General features: G+C 49.8%; 2 protein-coding genes across 3 annotated transcripts in view; one reads left to right on the top strand and one right to left on the bottom strand.

Annotated features, from left to right (window-relative positions):
* OSBPL10 (oxysterol binding protein like 10) overlaps nucleotides 1–12538 on the top strand; it is a 164840-nt gene extending 152302 nt beyond the window's left edge. For both annotated transcript variants that reach the window (XM_040963936.1, XM_040963927.1), the window contains 6 exons: nucleotides 388–537; nucleotides 1708–2194; nucleotides 7915–8101; nucleotides 9585–9767; nucleotides 10636–10789; nucleotides 12235–12538. In XM_040963936.1, coding sequence (XP_040819870.1) covers nucleotides 388–537; nucleotides 1708–2194; nucleotides 7915–8101; nucleotides 9585–9767; nucleotides 10636–10789; nucleotides 12235–12279 — 1206 coding nt within the window. In that variant the 3' untranslated portion in view covers nucleotides 12280–12538. The remainder of the gene's footprint in view (nucleotides 1–387; nucleotides 538–1707; nucleotides 2195–7914; nucleotides 8102–9584; nucleotides 9768–10635; nucleotides 10790–12234) is intronic.
* Nucleotides 12539–22182: 9644 nt separating this feature from the next.
* Nucleotides 22183–25878, bottom strand: part of STT3B (STT3 oligosaccharyltransferase complex catalytic subunit B) — a 72168-nt gene continuing 68472 nt past the window's right edge. Inside the window, exon 16 of the mRNA XM_040963917.1 lies at nucleotides 22183–23799. Coding sequence (XP_040819851.1) covers nucleotides 23719–23799 — 81 coding nt within the window. The 3' untranslated portion in view covers nucleotides 22183–23718. The remainder of the gene's footprint in view (nucleotides 23800–25878) is intronic.

The following is a 25878-nucleotide window of genomic DNA, read 5'->3' as shown; positions in this document are numbered from 1 at the left end:
TAGAGCACAAACAGCTTTTGAGGACAGTTTTCCATAAAGAAGGTGACTTGGCAGTCGTAGGAAAATCCAACTTTTATTTATGAACAAAAACTTGTATTAGGTTCATAGCTTGTCTGTTGCACAAGGTTAGCATGGGTACCCACTAACCGGCCAGGGTGGCAGGGAGGAGCCCATGTATTTAGTCATGTCAAACTGGGGGGCCGGGAGCTTGCCTCCCTGGGGATGGGTAGGCAGATAAGGTGGTCGGGGTGGGGGCACACAGCTGGAAGAGCCCAGGGCCGTAAGCCCACGCTTTCATGCAGCCCCTCTGGGGCGAGGCTCGGGGCTAAGCAAGTGTGATTGTAACGCCGGATGGGCTGGTGATCTGTACTGATGCTTTGCTTGTAGCCACACTCAGGCCCCGACTTGGTTCTATCGGAAGATGAGAAGAGTGACAATGAAGACAAGGAAGAGACAGAGCTGGGCGTCATGGAGGACCAACGCAGTGTGATTCTGCATCTCATCTCGCAGCTCAAGCTTGGCATGGACTTGACCAAGGTAGGCCCGCCAGGTGTCTGGCTTTCGTCCTCTCAACTCAGCTGCCTCTGCTCGCATCCTCTGCCCTGTGGCGTGATTGGAAAGGCCAGCATGGATTGCAGACGTAAGTGTTGGGTGAGGTTGGAGGAGTGGAGGTGTTTATGTTCACGCTTGATGGGGCCTTGCTTCAACCCGTTCCTCTAAGGAACTTGTGTTTCTTAAACTCAAGACCCCGAGTTGTTCCATTTTGACTGTGCTTAGGAGGGCCACGAGGCGCCCCCCCAGAGGTCGCTTGAGCATAGTGGCCACACAGAAAGGCGGAGAGATGGGTGTGGCCAGCTGGGAGTCCTGTCTCACGGCCAGCTGCAGGAGGTCCTTAACTGTAACCACTAGTCCCCAGAAGGGAGTCTTGCCTGTGACCCTCATGTCATCGTCCATGGAAAGCAGGTGCTGATTCAGGCTCTGCCCTCACGTGGGAGCCGCCACAGAGGGGAGCCCATGGGTCGACAGGCCTGCCAGCTTCAGAATCCAGTGGGCTGAGAAGGCCGTGTGGCAGAGTAGGTGAAGCCACTGTTTGGGATGCCCACGTCCTGCGTTGGGGTGCTGATGGGAGGCCTGGGTGCGCTCCTCCTGAGCCAGCTCTCTGCTCACATAGACCCTGGGAAGCAGGGGAGGGTGGCCCGAGGGTTTGCTTTCTTTCACCTTCTGTGGGAGAGCTACATAGAGCTCCTGGCTTCTGCCTTTGACCTGGTCTATTGGCCTGGTTTTTGTGGCAGGGGGTGAGTGAACCAGTGGATGGAAGGGCTCTGATTTGCAAGTCTGTCCATCTGTCTATCTTTAAAAAAAATTGGTGAATTCAATGAAACTGTAAAATGCATCAGCGACAATAGGATGCTGGAGTGTCTGCTGTTGTCCGAGTCTACAATGTCAGGATGCACTTAAAATAGCGGAATCGTGGCCTTTCAACTGCTTATGAAGGGTTATACTGTTATAATGATATAAGGGAACTCAGTGGGCGGGGAGGGAATTTGGGGAATAAGGGAAATCCCAGGGCCTGTGGACTGGTATCATAAAATAAAATTTAAAAATTAAAAAAAAATAACGGTGAGCCCAACTCTGGAGTTGGCTAGTCTTTCTCGCTTACCCGTGTCACCCCGGGGAGCCCCGCTGATTTGGTGTCCTCTGTACCAGGTGGTGCTCCCCACTTTTATCCTGGAGAAGCGGTCCTTGCTAGAGATGTACGCGGACTTCATGGCGCACCCGGACCTGCTGCTGGCCATCACTGCCGGGGCCACGCCCGAGGAGAGAGTCATCTGCTTCGTGGAATATTATCTCACAGCCTTCCACGAGGGCCGCAAGGGGGCCTTGGCCAAGAAGCCCTACAACCCCATCATCGGCGAGACGTTCCACTGCTCCTGGGAGGTCCCCAAGGACAAGGTCAATCCCAGGAGGACTGCCACTGCTCCCCCATCTCCAGCCGACCCCCACGAGCGCCCCCCGGCTGACGACCCTTCCCAAAGCTACAAGCTGAGGTTCGTGGCCGAGCAGGTGTCCCATCACCCGCCCATCTCCTGCTTCTACTGTGAGTGCAAGGAGAAGAGACTGTGCGTGAACACGCACGTGTGGACCAAAAGCAAGTTCATGGGCATGTCCGTGGGGGTCTCCATGATAGGGGAAGGTAAGCCGCTCTGGGTCTTGTTGGACGCTGGGTTCTTGCCCGGGGAGCTTGAGTGCCCGATGGTCAGTTGGTCATTTTGACTGTGGCCTTTTCTGGTATTTCCTGGTGGAGTTTGGGAATGGTGGGAAAGAAGAATGAGGTCTTATGATTTTGGAGCAGGGGGGCGGGGGGGACTGGATCTGGAATTTCCCACTGGGGTCCTGGTGCTGCACCGGACAGCCCAGTACACAGGCATTTGCTGGTCATGCGTGCCCACGTGGGACTTCGCATGCCCCACCTGACGCGCTTCCTTCTTGTGAGCTTTGCTCCCGTGGACAGCAGTGTTGGATCCAGCGGTGGGGGAACACGTGTATACTCCGTCCCAGACCATGAGGGCGGTCATGCTGCCTGCTGGGAATCGGCTTGAGGAGTTTCCAGCGAGTGCATTTTGTCCTACCTGCTGGCGGATCCCACACTCCTGTTTCCAGCCAGGCAGCCGTGGAGGAGGTTTCTTCGTGGCTGAAGAACCCCGTGACCATCCTTGTTCATGTCACGTGTCTGTGGGTGGCTCTTCAACTGTTCCCTGAGTCACAGATCCCTCAGAGATGCTCGGGGATCTAACACGGGGGTTGGCTTTGGCTCTCGGCAAGAATTGCCCCCCTGCTCCCCCCTTCCCCCATCCCCAAGCCCTCCTCCATACCCCTGGATGTGAGAACATGGCTTGCTCGCTCAGCACACTGAGCACCTCGTGGAGGCTGGGCTGGGCTGGGTCTTGAGGGGCTGTGACCTTGACAGAGCGGTCAAGGTCACGGAGCGAGGCTGGCCTTAGCCAGCACCCTCAGACAGAAACCAATGCAGTTGGTTCTGGGTACAGCCGAGGGGGCAGACACCTGGCATCCTGGAGGGAGGGCACGGGAGCGGGGAAGGCGGTTCTGAACACAGACCTTAGGGGGTTGTGATGGGGGAGGAGAATGTTGGGCGGGGAGAAAAGGCGGGGTCCCGAGGGCTGGGAGCAGGTGGGGGGAGGTGGAGTGGATGTGTAGGGGGGTAACCATGCCGTATCCCTGAGAGCCTGGTGGGCTCCCACGGGGAGCCTCAGCTCTGTCCAGGAGCACTGGGGATTTGGGACAGTAGAGTTCTCAGATGTGAGCTGTGCTTCCACCCTCCTGCTGCTCGTTGGAAATGTAGACCCCGAGGGAGCCGCAGCACGGGGGAGGTGGGTCTTCCAATTATCTCCACCGCAGATGCTGCGGGGAAAGGTGGAGGAGAGGAACGGTACTGGAGTTGAGAGCCAAGAGGAAGAGCCTTGGGTTCAGAGGCGAGGCCTGAGGAAGGAGGTGAGGGCTCCTGAGCAGGTGGAAGGCAGGTGGAGGGAGAAGGTAGGAGGTTCTGGTGGGCTGAGGGCTTGGCACGGAGCAGGATGCAAGAGTGGGCAGTAGTCGGAGGGCGGTCCCAACCCCTCCCCGTGACAGCTGTGCTTTCTGTAAAGCTCTGCTAGGGGTTCAGATGGTTTCTTTGTAGTAAACTCATCTTTTAATCCCATTTTTTTCCCCATGAACTTTTCCAAATGGCCTTGAAGACACAGGCTGGAAGTGGAGGGAGAGGCCTGGCCAGGGTCAGAGCTCGTAACCAGGCCGTGGCATGCAGGAGGTGGCCAAGTGGGTGCTGCCTTCTGGAGCCCTGCCCGGATGCCAGGGAGAGCCAGAAGGCGGTGGGACTGAGTTCCCCATGGGGCCAAGCCAAGAAAGGGCTCTGGCAGCAGACAGGGACTGGTTGCTGTGACAGCCACACGGTGCCGAACTGAAGATTGGCTGTCAGGTTTTGAATCAGCAAGGTCACTGGTGACCTTGACAGGTTGTCCTAGGGTGGTGCTAGGGAAAGTCCCATTGGGCTAACATCCAGAGGGGCCGGAGTGGGAGCCAGCACGGATGGGTGTGGGTGCGCATCTGCTGGTCAGTCAGATCTGCCGGACCAGAGGATACCCCGCCCCCGAGTGCCATGCTGCCTGTGCCAGCGAGACAGCAGCCCCAGGTGGCGCTTGTCAGCCCAGGCTGTGGAACCTTGAGGTTGCGGGAGCGCAGAGTCAGGCTGGCGTAGCCCCGGGAGCTCTGACTGGCGAAAGCCATCGATGCTTGGCCAAGGGCAGTCCCCGCCTTGTCCCTTCACCCGTGGGAGGTCCTTGTTTGCATCGATTTGTCACCTAGGACTTTTCTGCTGAGACGCGGAGTGGGCCTGCTCTGGGGCTCTGTCACGTGACAGCTCGTCTTAGAGTAGATTTGTAGCGGGTGGCGCAGGCTCAGGGAGGTGCTTTCCTTTTATTTAAAGGCAAAGCTTGACATTCCAGAGAGGCTCCCTTCTGTTTGATCTTGTTCTAAGGCTCGCACACGACACATTATTTGGAGCTGAGATGGGTTCTTTGTAAGCAGCTCCTTGGCTGGTGCAAGCCATTAGTGCTTGTTAAGCCCCCAGCTCACTCAGCCTGTGGCCCGAGAGACCCTCACCGAGGCGTTGCTCATTTAACCCCTGGCTTTGCCCAGGTCCAGCAGGGGGTCTCTGCCGGTTCCTTCTCGGCCCTGTGTGGGACACCGAGAGCCGTTCGTCTATACTTGCCACCGCATCCTCCAGGCACTGGAATCAAAAGCAGCCAGCTACAGGGAGAAGGGCAGTTAGCTATGGTGAGATGGATGAGTACCAGGGCCTAGGCTGGGCACCCGCAGGTGACACAGTGGCCGTAGAGTTGCTTAAAAAAAACACCTTGCTTGAAAGGCAGTTAGAGACCTGTAATCTGATTGTTCACTTCCCAAGTGACCCCAACAGCCCTGTCTGGGCCAGGCCGAAGCCAGAAACTGGGAACTGCATTGGGCCATTTCCAGGTGTCTTGCAAGTGTGTTAGCAGAAAGCCAGGTTGAGGGGTGACCAGCCGAGCCGCCTCCTGGCCTCCTATGGTAGATGCTGGCCTCACGGCAGCGGACAACTGAACACACTGCGCCAACATGCCTCCCTGCTTGCAGGATTTTGGCCTCTTGGAGTGTTTCCAGGCTTCTGGTGGACACAGGCCCCGGATGATCTCTCTGTCAGTGTGACAGTCCTGGCACTGACCGATAACTCCATGTGTTGAGTTTCCGATGGCAAGCTTGCAGCTTGCGGACTGCCCCTAGCGCGGAAGCGTTGTGAGACTAACGCAAGTGAGTCCGTCGCCTGGTGGTCTCTGTAGCCAAACGCAGACTCACCAGGCTTTTGCCAGAAGAGAGCTGGCCTTCCCACTCTGGCTCCGGGGAGGGGCTTCCATAGATTGAGGAGCGGGAGGCTGGGGGGTGTATAGGAGAGGGGCGGATGCTTTGGGCTGTGTCCTTGGTGTTTCCTGGTGCTGGTCTGGGGACCAGTGTCCGAGGAAGAGCTTTGGCTGGAGCTTTGCTTTCTGGAAGATGGGCGCTGTCATCAGAGCCGTGGGAAGTCAGAGGAGGGGAGAGGTCCCGCTGTGTGGGATTTGGGACATTTTGGGGTGGAGCCAAGCTGTCCTCCTGTCACCCGCACGCTTGAGCCCCCTCCATCAATACGGGAGGCTTTGAATGACCCAGGAACCAACCGGCTGTCAACCTCTCTGGTCTTAGTTCCTGCCTGTGCTCGTGGGGGTGTGTGCAGTCCCCCACAGGGCCTTGGGGACCCCTACACATGCACAGCATGTCACCGGGGGCTTCAGAACCTCTCTGTTCAGTGGGGTGTCAGGCTGATGGATGGACAGCAGTATCAGTGAGGTGCTGGCTCCGATAAGCCTGGTGTGTTCCAATATACTGTAGCCCACGCGCTATTAAAGTGGTTTTGCAGAAAAGGTGGAGTTATAGTTACATGGACTTTAGAAACCATGAGCCAGCATGATTCTGCAAATTAGCCTCATGGCTCCGTAGCCATCCCTGGCCAGCTGATTGGTACCCAGATCTCTCCCTCCTTTCCCCACTCGCAGCAAGATCTAGCTCATGTTGAGTCAGCTGCTTGCACGGGCTCACAGACAAGCACTGGCCAGAGCTGAACCAATCTTAAGCCAGAAGCCAAGTCTCTTCCGGGTCTCCCACGCAAGTGCAGGGTCCCAAGGCTTTGGGCCGTCCTTGACTGCTTTCCCAGGCCACAAGCAGGGAGCTGGATGGGAAGCGGGGCTGCCGGGATTAGAACTGGCGCCCATATGGGATCCCTGTGTGTGCAGGGCGAGGACTTTAGCCACTGGGCTACGACACTAGACTAGCGCAGTCACTACCTGAGCCTCCTGTATCCCATAGTGGTGTACCTGGCTTGCCTCCTGACCTCTGGCTTCTGACCCAGGTTCCTGTTAATGGGCACAATGGGAGACAGTGGGTGATGGCGCAAGTCTTTGGGCCCCTGCCCCTGTGGCGGGGACCTGCGTGGGATTCCCGTCATTCCCTTGGCCTGCGCCGACGCTGGCTGGTGTGGGTATCTGGGGAAGTGAAGCAGCAGGTGGAAGATATCTTTCTTTTTGTACACCTTCCTTTGCTTTTCAAATAATGTGAACGTAAATTTTAAAAATGATTCGTTTGAGAGACAGGCGGATGTGAGATTCCAGGCTCAGTGGCTGCTGGGCACCTGCCGTGTTTTCAAAGAACAGGGGGAGGAGAGAGTGCTCATTGTCAGTTAGAAACAGTAAGCCTTGCCACGTGGAGCAGCTGGGAGGCGTGACACACCGAGTGTGGGAAGCCTCCAGGAGCCTGGCGCCCCAGACGTGCAGGTCCATGGGATCTGCTGAACGCACACTCCCCTGGTCACGTGTGTCGGGACGAAGGACAGAGTGTCCTTCCTGAGGCTCCCAGTGCCCTTGGGAACGGTCCAGCCCTGGGATGACCTGGAGCAGAGCTGTGAGAGTCTTCACTGGGCCCAGGGTGCTGGGATGGGGTGCTGAGCAGCTGCCATGCACGGTCATCCTTGGGGAGCTGTGGAGCTGGGTCTCCCCGGAGGCCTCTGTACATGAACCAGATGGCGGCCCCGCGAGGGTCTGCATTCAGTGTGGCCCAGCCAGTCTTTGAGAACTGCGTGCAAATTGTGGCATCTTCAGTATAGAAGCAGACAAGCCTGTCCCAGTTTTGCATTATTTCAGGAAGATTTAAGACTCAGCGCAGCCCCTGGCTCCCAGATCCAGGCAACCCCCATGATTACTGGGGGCGCGGGGGGTGGGGGGGGCGGTCAGTGCTCTGGGCACGTGTCTCCCCATGGGTTGCTGACAACAGATGCAGTCTGCTGTAACTTTAGGGGGACTGGGGAGGCGGACTGTGTTGCTCACAGGAGAGAGACAGAGGTTGGGGAGCTGCTTGGCAGAGCTGTGGCTTCTGCTGCTCTGGGGGGTCCATCACACCGACTTCCTTGCTGCAGGTGGGCCCTGGGATTGCACAGGGCCTTTGCATGTGCTCCTGTGCTGCCCGCAGCACTCTCGCATCTGCCTTTGAGCTTCTCAACTCTTGCCAAACTCAATCCGGACTGACCCTCGCACCCCCTTGCCCCTGGGAGTCTCTCTGCCACCTGCAGCACAGTTAGAATTGTGTTTGCGGCTCCATCAACGTCCAGCTTTCTCTTCTCCCTGAGCACAAGGGCCTGTCCGGTTCCTGTCTACCGTGAAGGGGTCCCAGTCCCTTGCACAGTTCCTGGCCCTCGTGGCAGCAGTTGCGGCACTGTGGGGCGGGAGGCCGTCGCGTCCCGGATGCCCGTGTCCGCGTGTCTCACTCCCTCCTGTCTCCCCCGAGGCGTGCTGAGGCTGCTGGAGCACGGGGAGGATTACGTGTTCACCCTGCCTAGTGCCTACGCACGCTCCATCCTCACCATCCCCTGGGTGGAGCTCGGAGGCAAAGTCAGCATCAACTGTGCCAAGACCGGGTACTCGGCGACGGTGATCTTCCACACAAAGCCGTTCTACGGCGGCAAGGTGCACAGGTGGGTCACGGCTCTGTTCCTCCAGGCCCCTGCGTTTCCCGCCTGCATTGGAAAGTTGACTGCCAGGGATGGGATGAGTTGAAAATGGAGATGAAGTGCTAGTTCTTCTCCCTGCTTCCCACGGCCGTTGCTTGGGGCCCTTCCACTCAGCAGTGTGTGAAGTCTTCGATGATGCTTTGCAGAGCACATGGCAGCAGCTCACAGTGTCCCACCTGCAGCCATGGTCTGTTCTCCTGTCCCCAAGTCACATGTCCTGGGTACCTGGACACCGCCAGGAGCTGCCTGTCTTTTGCTGAATTGGCTGGAAGAACTATCCTGAATCCCACAACATACAAAAAAAGTTATTTTTGTTGCTTCAGCTAGTTTAAAACTTACTTTTATTGGAAAGGTAGATTTTCGGAGAGAAGGAGAGACAGAGAGGAAGATCTATCTGCTGGTTCACTCCCTAAGTGGCCACAGTGGCCGGAGCTAACCCGATGTGAAGCTAACCCGATAACTCAGGTCTCCCACATGGGTGCAGGGTCCCAAGGCTTTGAGCCGTCCTCGACTGCTTTCCCAGGCCACAAGCAGGGAGCTGGATGGGAAGTGGAATAGCCAGGACACGAACTAGCACCCATAAGGGATCCCAGTGCATGCAAGGTGAAGACTTGAACCACTAGACTACTGCGCTGGGCCCTTCTTTCAGATATTTAGAAACAAAACAAAGCCCCCTCATCAGAGCAGATCTGTGCAAGTAAGCTGGCATCTTTGGCTGTTTTCCTGGAAAGCACTGCTGCACACGGTGTTACTGTGAAGCGGCTGCTGGTGACCCAGCCAGGCAGAGGGGTGCAGCATCAGCTCAGTGGCTCACCAGGGCACGTGGGCCGCGCTCAGTCACGCCTTGTGTTGGTAGTGACGGTCGCCACAGCGTTGTGCAGGCACTGCAGGTTGGCATCCTCCCCACCCCAGAGCCCGTCGTCATCATCGGCTCCCTGTACCCTTGTGCACACACCCCCTCACACCTGCTGCCCCTGGGCCCTGCCTCGCCCAGCCTCGCCACTTGGAACCCTGTTTTGCTGTGATGGGGGCAGCTGTGTTTAACCCACTCGCGGAACTGGCCTCATTCAGGGGTTGATGTTCTCTCCCTGTACTCTGCGCTTTGGGTCAGAACGGAAGAGAGTATATCGCGTTGTTTTTTTTTTCCCCCTGATTTAGTGGATTTCCATTGCCAGTGCTAACATTTTCTGTTCATTGTGTGTATGTCAAAGCTGAGACGTCTACACTGCTGCCCTGGTGTTAACCTTAACCCACGGACAGTTCTGCTTTCTGCAGTGTGTCCGTCAGTCCTGCCTTTTTCTGTCCATGGCTGTTAGAGTTCATTGTAAGAGCTAGGCTTTGCATGCCAGAAGCAAGCCTGCGCTTAGCTGCCCCTGGAAGTCTCTCTCAATGGCAATGTGCCTGTTGGTGGCCCCGCCAAGCATGCTCACGTGACTCGTTGATCCAGGGTCACAGCAGAAGTGAAGCACAACCCAACCAACACCATCGTCTGTAAAGCCCACGGGGAGTGGAATGGCACCTTGGAGTTCACCTACAACAACGGAGAGACCAAAGTCATCGACACGACCACCTTGCCCGTGTACCCTAAGAAGATCCGACCTCTCGAAAAGCAGGGGCCCATGGAGTCCAGGTGGGGACCCACTGTTTCCCTGTGCAGCGTGACTGTGATGGGATAAAGATAATACAGGCGCTTTAAAACATGCGTGTGCAGGAGTACGAGCAAGCTCTCTTAGCCATAGGCCATTTTCATTTCCAATTTAGGCTATTAGCAAACCATCACCCGTGGGCCAAATCCGGTCTGGGGCTGATTTTGTAAAGTCTCATGTCCCATGGCCGTGTATTTTTTTCCACATTTGGTTTGTGGACACCTTCCTGCTAACGAAGGCAGGGTAAGGAATTCCAGCCACCACCCGCAGAACCCAAAGGCTTGCTGTTTCCAGAAAATGTTTGCCAACCCCTGCTCTGACGCAGGGTACGGTGTCTTGGGCCTGTGTGCTCTGAAGCCCCCAGCTGGGTGATTTCTGAAGAATGGGGTTTCCTATGGACTCATGGGAAGTTCAAGAGCATGGTGCTGGCATTGGTTTGGCTTTCCGCTGAGGGCCTTGTGCTGCTTCAGCACGTGGCAGAAGGTGGATGGGCAGGTGGTGCTCATGGGAGAAAGAACCCGTGGAGCCGTTTTGCTTTATCACAGCCCATTCCAGCCACAGGCTCAGCCCTTTGCTTGAGGCTTGCTCGCAAAAAAGGGTGTCCTTCCTTCTCAGGGGGTCTACCGCCATGACGCAGACACCTCCCACCAGCCTGCCACTCCCCACACCACGGCCCTGAAGCATTAAGATTCCAACACACACACTTGGGCAGTAGTTCCTGCTGGGCACAGGCCCTTGCCCCGGGGGAGCTGGCCCTGGAGAGGGCTCGCCTGGGGGCCGCCTCCTGGCTCCTGCAGAACCTTGCCCAGGATGGTCCCACTTGATGGCTTCCTTTCCTCCGTGTGTTCCCAGGAACCTCTGGCGGGAGGTGACCCGGTATCTGCGGCTAGGGGACATCGATGCAGCCACAGAGCAGAAGCGGCGCCTGGAGGAGAAACAGCGGGTGGAGGAGCGCAAGCGGGAGAACCTGCGTGCACCATGGCGGCCCAAGTACTTCATCCAGGAGGTAACCCTGCCCCCTGTCGGTGAGCGCGTGTAGTCACAGCCTGGGAGCCGGGCCGACAGCTGGCCAGGCAGCTGGAATGAGAGACAGATGGGCCAGGCCTGACCATTCTTCCGGAGAGTCAGGAGTCTGGATTGTCAGGAGAAATCAGATATTCACACAGTGTTAAGGAAGTTCAGTTTATTTTTTTGCATCAATGTAATTGCAGTTTATTACTTACATATATAGATAGCAGAGCCATAGATTCATATGCTACTCAGGTGTAAAAATGCAAAAACTGTGGAATGTGTCGTCTTCCTGTGTATATAAAAACTGTGTCATGAGGGAGAACTTTTTTTTTAACATAGTTCATAGCATGTCTGCCATTCATAACAATGTAAGAATCCATTGAACTACAAAGGAAGGAACTGAAGCTACCAAATCATTGTATTAATTTGAGGAAGTTAAAAAGTTTTTAAACACCAGGAGCCATGCAGGTGTATCTGGGGGGCCCCCCGTGCAGTGCCGGCTGCTGCTCTGCAAAGGAGGGCTGGCTGCTGCTTTCCAGATGTAGGCAGCGGGTGGCAGGGGCAGCCTAGGCAGATGGAGGGGCACCCGGGCCGGGACAGGAAGCTGCCAGTTCTCCTCTTCCCTGCCTTCGGGAGCTCAAGGTCACGGAGACAGACTGCAAGGTTGGGTTCCTCATCAGACGGGCTGACTTGGGGATGCCGTGCCTTTGTGGGTCTTGATTGTGGGGAACCCCAGGTGAGGGTTAAGAATCGTTTATCTGGCTTCTGTGGACAGCCGTGCACTGCTGAACAACGAAAGGCCATTCCCGACCCTCCTTGGCCCTGGGGCTTTGTAAGAGCCACTGTGTTGGCGCCGGAGGCTGGGAAGACGAAGGCCCATCCCTCCATCGGAGCACTCTGGAGGGTGCTCCCTTCCAGTTGAGCCCCAGAGTGGATTCCCAGTTGAGTGTCCTGCCTTTTTTCTCACATGGCACTCTGGTGGTGGTGGTCACGAGGGCTGCTCTGTCACTGACTTCCGCTGTGGAAGGCTCCGTTGGGCCTGCCCGTATGGGCTGGTGGACATTTCCCCATAAGCAGATCCTCGACTTTTGTTGCCCTGTCAGTTCTTCCAGTCATCCACTTTCGCTCTTGTCTGACAACCTCAAAGTTGCTTTTGTTTGGTTTGCTTTTTACCAAGCAGTCTCCCTGGATGTTAACCAACAAAGCTTCTTTTGAGGATCGGCTTCCTCCCAAACACCAAGGAAGGAAGATCGTGGGGGCTGTCAGAAGGCACGGGGTGGAGGGGGCATTCGGAGAGCCACAGGCAGCCTGCCCTGCTGCTGGGCTGTCGGGCACGGGGCAGTCCTGCCGCCTGGCAGCCGTCAGGAGGGTCCCGACTCCTGCGCCACTGAGCATCCTGTGGAGAGGACGCCAGGTAACACGTGCCTCCTTCTCTTCCAGGGCGATGGCTGGGTGTATCTAAGCCCCCTGTGGAAGGCACACTGACCAGGAGGCGTGCAGAGCTTTCGGAAATAGCCCCGTTTTTCTTTTCTTTTTTGGAGGAATTAAAAGTGGTACAGTATCAAGGTTTTGTTGGCATTTGCTGAAACCTCTTGTTCATGTTCAAGGAATTCTAACAGAAATGTTCTCCTGTGAAAGCAGCGCCGCCCAAACTCGGTTGGAGAGCGTCGGTTACTTCCAGAGCCATCGGGGCATGTGTGTGTACGCTGGGCTCACACACACACACACACACACACACACACCTGCTGAGTGTTACAACACTTGTACATACTGCACTCACCAGGCTGTGAGTGGGTAACCACAAGCTCCTTTTTACCAATGAGGTTTGAAGTTTTCTATTTTTCACTTGCCAGAAATGTTTTGCACTCACAAAGTTGCTTTCACTCAGTCCAAGTGAAGGCAGACGGGCCTGGTCCCTCTGCTGTCTCCATGGGAGAACGTGGCTCCCTGGGAAGCACTGGGCGTGAGCAAGGCACAGTCATTGTTGCGTTTTCCACCCCACTCCTGCTTTAGAACTTACCTGTCCGCACTCAGGAAAGATTGCCATTTCTTGGCGGATGGGGGTTTGGTGGAGCGGTTAGTTTTGGATCTGAACCCTCCAGCCTCGAGTTCCTGGGAGATGAGTCACCCTTGGGACACGTCTCCCATTCACCGCATTGGTCAGAACTTTTTTTTTTTTTTTTCAGAAGCAATTTCACTTACTGAGAAAATGCAATCATAAGGAGATGTCAATACTTTCATGATGAAGATAGGGCTTCCGAAGTTAAACGCATCAAAGCACACACCAACACGCACAGCCACCAGCCTGGTTTTGTCTGGGGAAAGGCAAAAGAGTTTCATGCGGATTTTGTTAAGTGCATCTTTCTGGTTTAATCCAAACTCTGCAAAAAAAAAAAAAAGCCACTGTGATGAAAACATGCATAAAACATACATAAAACCTGCACACATGTGCTCCATGGTTCCAAATTTCATTCCACGGCCTTGACAATGACAATGACTTGACCAAAACCAAAATGAAAGGAAAATGATTCTGTTTTTTGCTCAGTGCTTAGTTTATTTTTTACTGTACCACTCCAATTTATAAAATCCAGTAGCATGAATGCTTCTCTGTAGTAATACTAATTTTGTGCCTTTTGTCTGCTTTCTTAAGACCAGTTGTTCACACTTTGTAGATATTAGACAAATATATTTCGATTAAATACTATACTTCTCTGTGTGTGTGTATTTTTTTTTCTCAGAGATGCAGAGGTTCTGATTGGTGGCTCTGAATGAACTTACACTTTTTTGGGTCGATACTGCCAGTTAGCGATGTGAACAGCAATGAAGTCCATATAAACAATATATTGAACACATTGTAAAAATCTAACATATAAGCATTAAATAGACTTTTTTTTGACATGTTCATATTGGAATAATAGAGAGATTCAGAGGTTGTCCATTCATTGGTTCACTCCCCAAATGCTTGCCAGGACTGGCTGGGCCACGCTGAAGCCAGGAGCTTGGAACTCAATCCAGGTTTCCCACATGGGTGGCAGGTCCAGGTGTGCTGTACCTGCCAAGGTGCTGGTCAGCAGGGAGCCAGACTGGAGAAGAGGGAGGCAGAACCAAAGCAGACACTGCTGTGGACGTGGGTGTTGCAGCAACTGGCTGCCCCGGATGAACATGTGTAGTGCTGTGTTGAGTTACTGCCAGAAGGGATGCTGCAGCTGTGCAGATCCTAGCTTAAGGCATCTGGCTGAATACAGGCTGGGAAGATGCAGGAGTAAGTACTAGGGCCCAGTGAGTTGACCCAATTGGCTAATCCTCTACCTCCAAGTGTGGCATCCCATATCGGCACTGGTTCCAGTCCTCGCTGCTCCACTTCACATCCAGCTCACTGCTGATGGCCCGGGAAAGTCGCAGAGGATGGCCCAAGTGCACATGGGAAGGAACTCTAGGTTCCTGGCTTCAGATCGGCTCAGCTCCAGCTATTGCAGCCAGTTGGGGAGTGATGTTTCTTATCTCTCCTTCTCTCTGTAAACCTACCTTTTCAACAAACAGAAAGACAACCCACTCATAAAAAAAAAAGTAACCATGATGGTGTTTTTTGGATCTTGGGAATCTTACAAAGCATTAACCGTCTGGGGGAATAAAGTATGGGAAAAGGCTTACTTTCCTTTAGGGGTGTGTAGGTACAAACGTTGTCTTTTTTGTGTATATGCTGCTGAAGCAAGTGATAAATTTTGCTTTTTGAAAATTGTGGGGCCCAGCAGCGTGGCTTTGCGGCTAAGGTCCTCGCCTTGAACACGCCGGGATCCCATATGGGCGCCGGTTCTAATCCCGGCAGTTCCACTTCCCATCCAGCTCCCTGCTTGTGGCCTGGGAAGGCAGTCGAGGACGGCCCAGTCGAGGACCCTGCACCTGCATGGGAGACCCGGAAGAAGTTCCTGGATCCTGGCTTCGGATCTGCATAGCATCGGCTGTTGCGCTCATTTGGGGAGTGAATCATCGGATGGAAGATCTTCCTCTCTGTCTCTCCTCTCTGTATATCCGCCTTTCCAATAAAATAAATCTTCAAAAATAAATTGTGAAATAACACATGCGGGAGAGTTACACAAAACAGATGTTCATTTCTAAGAGTAATTATGAGCACTCATAATTATGAAACCGAAGTGCGTTTTAAAAGCCACCACTGTCTTCACACAATTGTGTAGGTCTTCCAGAACCTTCCACAGTAACTGCCTCTTTTGAGTTTTGTTGCTGCTATTTACGCTGTGTGTAATTTTCCAAACAGCCCTCCTTGTTTCACTTAGTTTGGATTGCAGGTCAGCTGATGCTATGAATTGGTCTGTGTGTTCATTCTCTTTTGCTGAATGGACTTAGCTATGCAGAACACCCTGTAGTAGTGCACTGTTTTAGCTTCTGTTAGTGACGGTGAAGTGCATCTGTATTTGTGTGACATTACTGTATCTGGAGAAGCAGTTACTTGTTCCTAGATTGAAGCTGTTGGCATGAACTAACTCGCCTGGTCCTGGAAACCACCACTTTATCTACCTCTAGGACTTGGACCACCCTAAGGAACTTGTGTAATTGGAGCGCCCTAGCTTCCTTCTGCTGTTCACCTAATGTTGTTCCTTGTCTGTCTGAAGTCATTTGTGGCTCTTAACATCTTTAATGTTGTGCTTTGTTGTCCTTTGATTGGGTCAGATTTTTCTTTTTTGGTTATTTTCTGTGTAGTTATCTTTATTTTGGTTGCCGGAGATTACACACAACATCTTAAAGTAACAATATTTACTAAATCTATATTGCCCAACTTCAAGCACGTGCAGAACTAGTTCCTTATAGCTTATAGCTAAACACTGTGTACCCACTAACATACTTACAGTTGTGCCTTTTTGGAAACTTTTGTGTATTTGAGTGGCAGAGTTGCACAGAGAGGTGTCTTCCGTATTGTGGCTCATGTCCCAGATGGCCACAAGGGCTGTGCTAAGCCAAAGTGGGGAGCCAGGAGCTTCTGGTCTCCCAGAGGAATAGCAGGGGCCAAGGCACTTGGACATCTCTCTGCTGCTTCCCCAGGCTGTTAGCAGGGAGCCGGGTTGGCAGTGGAGCAGCTAGAACTTCATCTAGTACATATGGCATGCTGGCCCTGCACGTGGGGGCTTAACACACTACACCACAACACTGGGCCCTACTGCCTTTTAAAAAATCCTGTAAAAAGTAGAGCTATGGAACAAAATGACAATCTTTAAATTTTTATCTGGGATTATCCCACTTTTATGTTTGTCCCTGTACTCACTTGTGGCAGATGGCTGAAAGTGTTCCAGTAACCGTCGCTTCCATGTGCAGCTGGAGTTCCTCAGCATTCATCTCAAAGTTCCAAGAACCAGTTCCTCCCCAGCATTTCTTAGAAATGCTTGTGGTCATGAATTCTCCCTCGGCTCTTCATCTGCTCATACAAATACGTGTCTGTTTTGAAAAGTTGCGATGGGGCCCAGTGTGGTGGTCTAGCGGCTCAAGCCCTACAATGCGCTGGGATCCCATATGGGCACTGAGCTGCTGCTGGGTCCCACGCGGGAACAGAGGCCCGGGGCTTTGGGCTGTCCTCATTCACAGGGCTGGAAGAACATGCACTCTCCCTTCAGCAGGACGCAGGCCAGAACGCTCATCAATGTTAGTCTTATTTTGCCAAAGGAGGAGCACATGGTGCTTCATTTAGCCTGACCGTGTGCTGAGCTTGCAGGGCCCGGTGGCGTAGCCCAGTGGCTAAAGTCCTCGCCTTGAACACGCTGGGATCCCATATGGGCGCCGGTTCTAATCCTGGCAGCCCCACTTCCCATCCAGCTCCCTGCTTGACGGCTTTCCCAGGCCACGAGGACAGCCCAAAGCCTTGGGACTCTGTACCTGCGTGGGAGACCCGGAAGAAGTTCCTGGATCCTAGCTTCGGATCGGCATAGCATCGGCTGTTGCGCTCACTTGGGGAGTGAACTATCGGACGGAAATTCCTCTGTCTCTCCTTCTTTCCGTCTGACTTTCCAATAAAAATAAATAAAAAAAAAAAAAGACCATGCATGCAGTGTTGTTCCTCTGGTTGCCAAGCGATCTGGAGTTGTTCATCTCATGAGTTCCACCTCTCACTGGGTCAGCTGGGTAAAGGTGAGACCTCTGGTATTGTAACCAGAATGCCTCCAGGCTGCTGGAAGACTGAGACCTAGAAACAGTAGATGAACTTATCCGGGGCACAAAGTACATTTCTGACAAACTCCGTGCACTTGCACATTACAAAGTCATATACATTGAGGGGAGACAGCAAGGATCTTCCATCCGTTGACTCACTCCCCCAAGTGAGTGCAACGGCTGGGGCCTGTGCCCGTCCGAAGCCAGCAGCCACGGGTGCAGGGTCCCAAAGCATTGGACCAGCCACACAACCGCCTTCCCAGGCCACAAGCAGGGGCGCTGCACGCGGGTGCAGGATTCCGGAACCAGGAACTTCCTCCAGGTCTCTCACATGGGTGCAGGGTCCACAAGCCGTCCTACTCTCCCAGGGCACGAGCAGGGAGCTGGATGGGAAGTGGAGCAGCCGGGATTAGAACCGGCACCCATTGGGATCCCGGCGCGTTCAAGGTGCGGAATTTAGCCGCTAGGCCACGCCGCCGGGCCTATTCTGAGCACTTTTTGAGGACCCCTTTAACCATGGATTTCAAATATTTCTTGCATCATACTAAAGTCAACTATTTCATTCCTGATAGTACACTTGGAAGTCTGAACCAACTCCTTAGCTAAAAACTGCTTAGGAAAACGGCACCAGAAATAAGAAGCCTCCTTTAAAGAGCCCATACAGGGGCCCTGCGGTGTGGCCTACCGGCTAAAGTCCGCGCCGGGATCCCAATGGGTGCCGGTTCTAATCCCGGCAGCTCCACTTCCCATCCAGCCTTGGGTCTCTCACGCGGGTGCAGACCCAGGAGAGGCTCCTGGATTTGGATTGGCACAGCAACTTAGTTAAGAAGATTTATTAATTTTATTACAAAGAGGCACACAGGACCCACAACAGTATCACCAGGCTTCAGCCTAGAAGGTGCAAAGTCGGATAAGTCTGGCACAGGCAGCTGTTTTATCTGGGGAAGCTGGCAAGGACAAACACCAAATCCTGCTCCAAAATTGCAGCAGATATGCCGTGATATCAGACACAATTAAAACCCTTGCTGCCAAATAAAAGATGAAAATCATGTGGAAGTATTGGAAGTTGCTGCTATAAATTGTTTATCTGGAGCCTCAATGACAGAATGAGAAAAAAATGAACTAGAGTAACAAATCAGCAAATGCAAACACTGGCACAATTAAGAGGAGTACCTCGAAATGCGTAGAACATGGAGTACAAAATCATTTGAGTCTAAAATACACATTAACAACCTTTTTGCACTTTTGTTTTCCAAACTTTTTGAAGAAACGAATTATGTAAACAACCATAAAAGACCTGGTATGCGATTAGCCAGACAACATAGCTTAACAGATTTTTAATAATGCCTTTTGTTATTGGTAATTGAAACCCCAGCTATTTAAAAAGTTCCAAATGTAATCCAGTTAATGCAGAGTTGCAACAAAAAATCAGTTCATAGGGAAAAATAAAATCTACACAGTGTGACTTCAATGCATCCTTAATGAATGACCAAATAAACGACAATAATCAAACATGCCCAACAACTGCCAAAAGGACACACACCAAACTCAGACGTAAGGAAAATAGCCACAAAACAGAAGTTGTGTGGAAAAATGAAGTTGAAAGCTAAGCTTGGAGGCAGGCACGTGGTCCTTACTCTAGGTAAGATGCTGCTTGGGATGTTCCCTAGCCCACACTGGCCCTGGGCTTGGATTCGGACCCCACTCCCGATGCCTGCAGTGTGCGTGCGTCCTGGGCGGCCACAGAGGACGGCCCGTTAGCCAGGTCACACTCCGAGACCCAGACCGGAGTTTCAGACTGCTGGCTTTGGTCCTTCCTAACCCTGGCTGTTACAGGCACGTAGGAAGTCTTTTATCCTGTTACCAGAGGATAAAAGATTGTTTTACACAGTGGTATTTTGGTGCTGAAAACTTGAAATCCAGGCAGATTTTTCATACTACGCATTTCAACTTTTGAAGTTGCTGACATGTGCATGCAGCAAAATTTAAACCAAAATAAACATTCCAACTCATCTTCTACAAACTCTAAAGTCAACTTATATTTAAAAATTATTTCCATATGTCCTTAAATCTCTGGACATACATGTCAGTATTTAAATGTACTTCCCTGTCATGGGAAGCAATGCATGTCTTTTCACAGTACAGGGGGAAAAGCCAGCAGAAACAAAACAACCTGTCAAGGAAGATGAATTAGCAAGGGTGGGGTGGAGGAGGGTTCACTTGAAATTTCAGATGCAAGGGGCAAGTTCCTTTAAAGCAGAGTCTGTTAAAACTAAAACAAGGACAAAACATACTCCTGCGTCAGTACCGCAGAATCTAGAATTTAAAACCTCTGCCCAGTGGAAATTCCAGACTCAAAATTTCACGCATAAAATCTAATCAATAAAATCAATTGTAGGTAATTTTTCAGTTTAATATGGCAAAGTCTAATTGAACAGATAGCAAAATATTGAAAGCTTTCCTTTTAAAATGAAGAATGTTGCCTTTTCTATGCAGAAATACACTGAGTACACCCTAGCCAGTGTAGTCCAGCAAGGAAACTGCACATATAATCAAGTTCTGTTACAACGCACGATAGTTTATGGCAAGATCTTTGATAATGAGAAAGGCGCATGCCTTGAAGGTCTGTGAGTTGTCAGGACCTCCAAAGCCAATATGAAACAGACTGACGACCCGTATTAACCGAAGGACATGTCACATTCCTGGACAGACTTTAAGTGTGAATTTTCCCACATCTAATGTATAGATCCAGCAATAATCAAATGTTCCGTAGGTTTTTCCCTTAAAGGATAAGGCTTTTTTTTTTTTTTTTAAAGATTTATTTATTAGAAAGTCAGATATAGAGAGAGGAGAGACAGAGAGGAAGATCTTCCATCCGATGATTCACTCCCCAAGTGAGCACAACGGCCGATGCTGAGCCGATCCAAAGCCAGGATCCAGGAACTTCCTCCAGATCTCCCACGTGGGTGAAGAGTCCCAAAGTTTTGGGCCATCCTTGACTACTTTCCCAGGCCACAAGCAGGGAGCTGGATGGGAAGTGGAGCAGCCAGGATTAGAACCGGCACCCATATGGGATCCTGGCGTGTTCAAGGCAAGGACTTTAGCCGGTAGGCCACGCTGCCGGGCCCAAGCACAAGGCTCTTATTTCAGTGCTATTTTAGGACAACATACAACTCCCTGGAATGTAACAAATTCTATGGAATATGATTTGCCACAAAAGGGGTTTTCTACAGCCACATGAAAAAGTTCACTATAACGTGTTAATAGTTGTAAAAAATATAAACAATTCACATTTGACAAATGAATTCCAAGTGGACTGCGAGACTGAATGTGACAAACAATTCTGCAGAAGACAACAAATTATTTTCATGGCTTTAGGAAAAATTTTAAAGCAGGGCACAGAAAATGAGACATATAAAAGATGTTTAACATAGCATTAATATCATTATTAGACCATTTGCAAGGAAATGGAGGTAGAGACAAGACAAAGCATCTGTATTAAATAATCCATTTTGAGAAGACCAACAGAGGATTAGAGACTATAACACCTTATAAAAGAAATTTCCAAATAGCCAAGTTCACTTAATAACCTGGAAAGAGAAATTAAATGAGAAACCAGAAAAGCAAAATTTAAAAAGAATGACAAGCACTGGGTTAACGTATGGAAGCCACAGTAACTTTCATGACGATTCCACTTGTAGATACAGAAACGCATGCATAAGCATCCAAATGTGAAACACGCCAAAACACCCTTTAAAGCAATACTACAATTTCCTCGAAACTATATATCCATCAACACTGCGTGGAAACAAAACCAGAGAGATGGGGAGTAATACTCAACTATGAAAATGAGTACATTTATCCAAGAACCTGGATGAATTTCACAAGTACTTAGCAAGACATTAGATACACACACAAATACATCCTTATTTCATTTACACAAACAAGAGCACTTAAACATTTGTAGAGCGAAATATTTAACTGGTGACAAACACATTTACTAGTAGACCAGTTGGCTGTAACTACAGCCTATATCTACAGTGACTGGGGAAGAACAATGAGAAAGTGTCTGGAATAGTACAAGCACTCTCCTGATCTGGCTCATGGTTACACAGTTGCCTGCTTCAAAGTAATTCACTAGGGTGAGTTATTTGTTTCAAAGATCACGACCATTTGCTGTTTGATTTGCCTAGCTGCCGATCACTTCTGCTGTCTCCACTTGTCACCCCATCTGTGGTCTGGCTAGAATTCGAGTGTGCTCCCAATGGGTTCATGTATTGAATGCGTTTAGAAATGGGTGCCTTTAAGAGAATCTGGGTAAGTCATTAAGGCGGAGACTGAGTCACAATCCCTTCTTCGTCTCTTGCCATGTGATGCCTGCATGACCCTGAGACTGCAGGGTGGCCACTGCCACATGCAACCACTTAGCTCCGAACCATGAGACAAATAACCTTCTTTAAAACATTACTCAGTTTCAGAAATTCATAAATGGACTAATACAACCCTAACTTCACCATAAAAACAGGATGCTTTTCTAAGTACCACAGATTCTCAAGTCATGGCCTAGTGGCTTCAGTGAACTAAGACTCTACACTAAAAATTCAAGTAGTTAACAATCTAAGTCTGAAAACTTCAAATTCCTTTGTGTTGTTCACAGTTAGTAATCACACAGGAAGTCAATTTGGAGCTCTAAACCATGTTCCAAGCCAACCATGGTGTAAGCTAATGTATGCAAACAAAAATTTCCTCTTTCTAACACAGTGTGGTAGGACTAATTAACCAAGATGCTGGTTCCTAAAACTGGGAAAAGTGAGTCCAGTGCATCTGACCTGAAAGTGAACGAAAGGGCCAGGTGCAATGCCTGGATGGCTAAATCCTTGCTTGTATGCACCAGAATCCCATGTGGGAGTGTCCTGGCTGCTCCATCTTCCGTCCAGCTCCCTATCTGTGGCCTGGGAAGGCAGTGAAGGATGGTCCAAAGCCTTGGGACCCTGCACCCATGTGGGAGACCTAGAAGAAGTTGCAGCTAGATCTTGGCTTCGGATCGGCTCAACTCTGGCCGTTGTGGTTACTTGGGGAGTGAACCAGCAGACTGACAGTCTTTTGTGTCTCTCCATTCTCTCTGTAAAGCTGCCTTTCCAATAAAAATAAATCTTAAAAGAAAAAGACTTGCTTTATTCGAAAAATGAGCAAGGAAGGAGGTATGTGTTTCACAAAGATTTGCAAAGACAACAGTTAACACAAAATCTGAATTTTATTTCCTCTACAGTCAACTTCTCTTGTATTGAATTTTAAAGCAAGAAAGTAAAATAAAAACCCCCAAATGAAAATGTATCAGAAATCCAGATTTAGTTACACTTTATTGTGAAAATGTTCAGCCATTTTATTGGTCTGTAAAAGAACCATCATCTGGGTCAAAAAAAAAAAATTCTATAAATCAAAGGATATTCTACACCTCGAAAAAAAATCAGCAGTAACATTCTCACTGAACATTGTAAATTACATTTTCTTCATAAAAGGTACATATACTATTCTGCACTTTTCCACCAAAAGCAGTGGTGTGTTATGTTTGTTATATATATATATAAAAAAAGTTATATCCTGTGGCAGGAAAAACCTTTTCTCTTTCACTAAACAACTGGAGAAATTTTTCAAGTCTGTATAAAGTTGCCTATAAGCTGGAAAGTGAACATGTTCAATCTCCATTTATATTTTAGTGCATTTTTGACAACTGTCATTTAATAAAAGTAGGAAAATGCATATAGCACGAAAGAGTGTTTCATCAAATGATCGAGGGATTAAAAAATACATAGCGAAAAACAAAAATCACTGTAATGGATGAAACTATTAAAAAATGAGAACAATCAAGGCAAAGTTTACAAATCCTTTGTCATTTTGGAGTCATAGAAGATGAATTTTCCACCTTGCCACCTGGAAGGTGTCTTCCTTAATCTTCCATGTAAGCACAGTGCTAACCTCAGTAGATACCAGACCACCCCCTGGTAAGCAACATCCTGTGCAGTTGCCATGACTTCCAAAGGATAGAAATTTAGCCCTTGAATGAACAATAATGTATGCGACTGGTTCTGTAAGTACCTGGTGAAAACATATGCGAACAGCTGTAACAATGCAGCAACATGAGCTACTGGACTCGCATAGCTATTCAGAGGCCCATCTTCAGAAGAGCAGCTTCTTGGAGCACAGAGTAATAAAAAAGGTACATTTGATGAAACATTCTTTACACTGGAGAAACATGAAAATAAATACAGTCCAAGGAAGGATAATTATTTTCCAATATGTCCTCCTCATACATGTACTACTTTACTGGTTTCAGAAGCTCTCATCACATTTTGTCATTTGTATTTTACATATTGCTATTCGGGTAATTCAAATAAAAGCAAGGTCTTGTAAAAGAATAAAATATTGACAAGTATGCATGTGCCAGGGACCAAATCAGAGGGTTCTTTGGTGCTATTAGTCCAAATTTTCAGATTTGAAGGATAATATGTACCAAAAAAGGAAAAAAAAAAAAATCTGCTGCTAGACGTGTACAGCAGTGCTCTGTCTTGCTTCACGTTACGGACCGACAACAGGTGTTCTCAATAAGCCAATTTTATTTCTTACATCAGGCATTGCCAGAAAATTTTGTACATGAACCTGGACCGGCGATGGTTTTGTACCCTCTGTTGCTGTGAAACACGACATGAGCAAAAGGCAAAGACCGGTTCTCACAAGGACAACTGCTTCAAGTTAGGAACCAGAACATGGTGTTTAAACAGTCTTCTTAGATATTTTCTTGCCTTTTTTAAAAACTAGCTTATTTTTAATGTAGCCACGCTTCCTTTTGGTAGTCTACAAAGAAAAAAAAGAACATAGAGCTTTAGTGTGGGTTCTCTACAGATATAGTTTATCAAGATTCTCTTCCTAAACCCTTGCCTCGTCCTACGGCTGCGCTCCTGGACAGTGGCAGCACTGTTTACGCTGACTTGGACTGAGAAACCCCAGGTGGACAGACTGGGCCTCGATCTTTAAGAGACCAAGAACTCAAATACACAGCATACATTTCTCAGCAAGTGAGTGAATGTCAACCAATAAATGCTTAGCAATAATGAGGACTCCCATTTTCAGACAGGACAAACTACGAGACTGAAACATTAGAAAATGCAATGCAGCTTCTGGTTTAGCCTCTAGGCAATGAGCCTCAAACACACACTGCAGGCGAGCCTTTGGCACCACAGCTGCATCCCATACCACAGCGCCTGGACTCATCCCCATCCTGTGCCCGCCAGAGACCCCTACAAGGTGGCAGGGGAAAGCTCCAGTGACGTAAAACGTGATGTTAGACCACGCCCATCTCCAATTTTTTTTTTAAGGATTTTGGGAAATGTATCAGCAGATGAGAAATCTGTCTCCTTGTCTTCCAAACAGATAGATAAAATTTAGAAATTCAAGTTAACTTAGTAACTTCTGGAGCCCAAGGATGACTGTACATATGTACAAAATTGAGAAAAGTTCACTCAGTACATTCTCTAATAATTTTTAGGTAGGAAAACAAGAACTTAATATGAAAAACAAAACATTCCTTGATTTTTACAGATTCTTGAAATACACATTATTCAGTGATTCAGCATTCCACTAAAAATCCTCCTTTTTGTGAAGTTGCCCATCTTGCTCCCAAGCTCCTTACCTGCTCTTGGGCTAAACGGAGTCAGCCTCTGGTAGACTGATTAATATTTATTTACTTGAAAGGCAGAGAGAAACACATTACCAATCTATTGCTTCACTCCCCAAATGCTTGAGGCAGCCAGGATGGGGTCAGGGCAGACTCAACTGGGGCTTCCCATATGCACTGCAGAGACGCGAGGACTCGCGCCACCATCTGCTGTCCTTAGGGTGTGCTTGGCAGGAAGCTGCACTGAGAGCCAAGCTGGGACTAACACCCAGTCATTGTAATGAGGTCTGAGCACCCACAGGGGCACTTATTTATCCACTATGCCAAACACTTACAGTAAAATATTTTCAAAACAGATGTTTCCAATTATAAAAATCACTTGCAGTTAAGATGCCCACGTCCAACAGGAGAGCACACAGGTAGTGCTCTCGGCCCTGGATTTTGCCTTTATCATCCTGCGACTGCACAGCAGTTACGAGCAAGCAGAGATGACTCAGTGACTGGGTGCTGCCCGGTCAGGCTATACCTGGATTCAGCTCCTGGACTCACCCAGCCCAGTCTGGGGCTGCTGCAGACATTCGGGGAGTGAATCAATGGTCTGTTTTATCAGTCCCTCAAACAAATCATGTAAAACAATGGCAAATGTGATAGAATCAACACAAAAAATGTTCGCTATATTAGAAGTCTAGAGAACAAAATTATTCAGACTACCCCATTCAATTTTCATATCTAAATACAATTCATAGAGGAGGTGTCAACCTGTTTCTGTATTTATGGTTCGGTTCTAAACAGTTCTTTATAACCATGACAAGAACACGGGGAGGAATACAAACCTGAATTACACAAATCAACTGCTGCTACCTTAACGATGTATCACCCGATTACCTAACAGAACAAATTTGGACAAAAAAGGGAAGTTCTGGAGGCCACAAGTTTTAAAGGAACAGACTAGAACAAGGAGTTAGTTCCTCCATCACCAATATAAACAGATTTCCTTATCAAGCCTTCATTTCCTATTTATTTGAAAGGCAGAGTTACAGAGAAGAGGGAGAAAGAAAAAGAGATCTTCCATCTGATGGTTCACTCCTCAAGTGGCCAGAGAAGCCGGTTCTAAGTCAGTTTCTTCCGAGTGCACCATGAGGTGCAGGGGCCTAAGCACTTGGGGACCATGTTCTGCTGCTTGCCCAGGTGCACTGGCAGCGAGCTCGACTGCAAGTGGAGCAGTCAGGACCTAAACCCACACCCCTATGGGATGCCAG

The sequence above is a fragment of the Ochotona curzoniae genome, unplaced genomic scaffold (assembly GCF_017591425.1).
Source record: "Ochotona curzoniae isolate NIBS_2020 unplaced genomic scaffold, NIBS_Ocur_1.0 contig_1302, whole genome shotgun sequence".
Taxonomy (NCBI): domain Eukaryota; kingdom Metazoa; phylum Chordata; class Mammalia; order Lagomorpha; family Ochotonidae; genus Ochotona; species Ochotona curzoniae.
The sequence above is the reverse complement of the archived record's forward strand: the minus strand, read 5'-3'. Positions and strand labels throughout refer to the sequence as shown.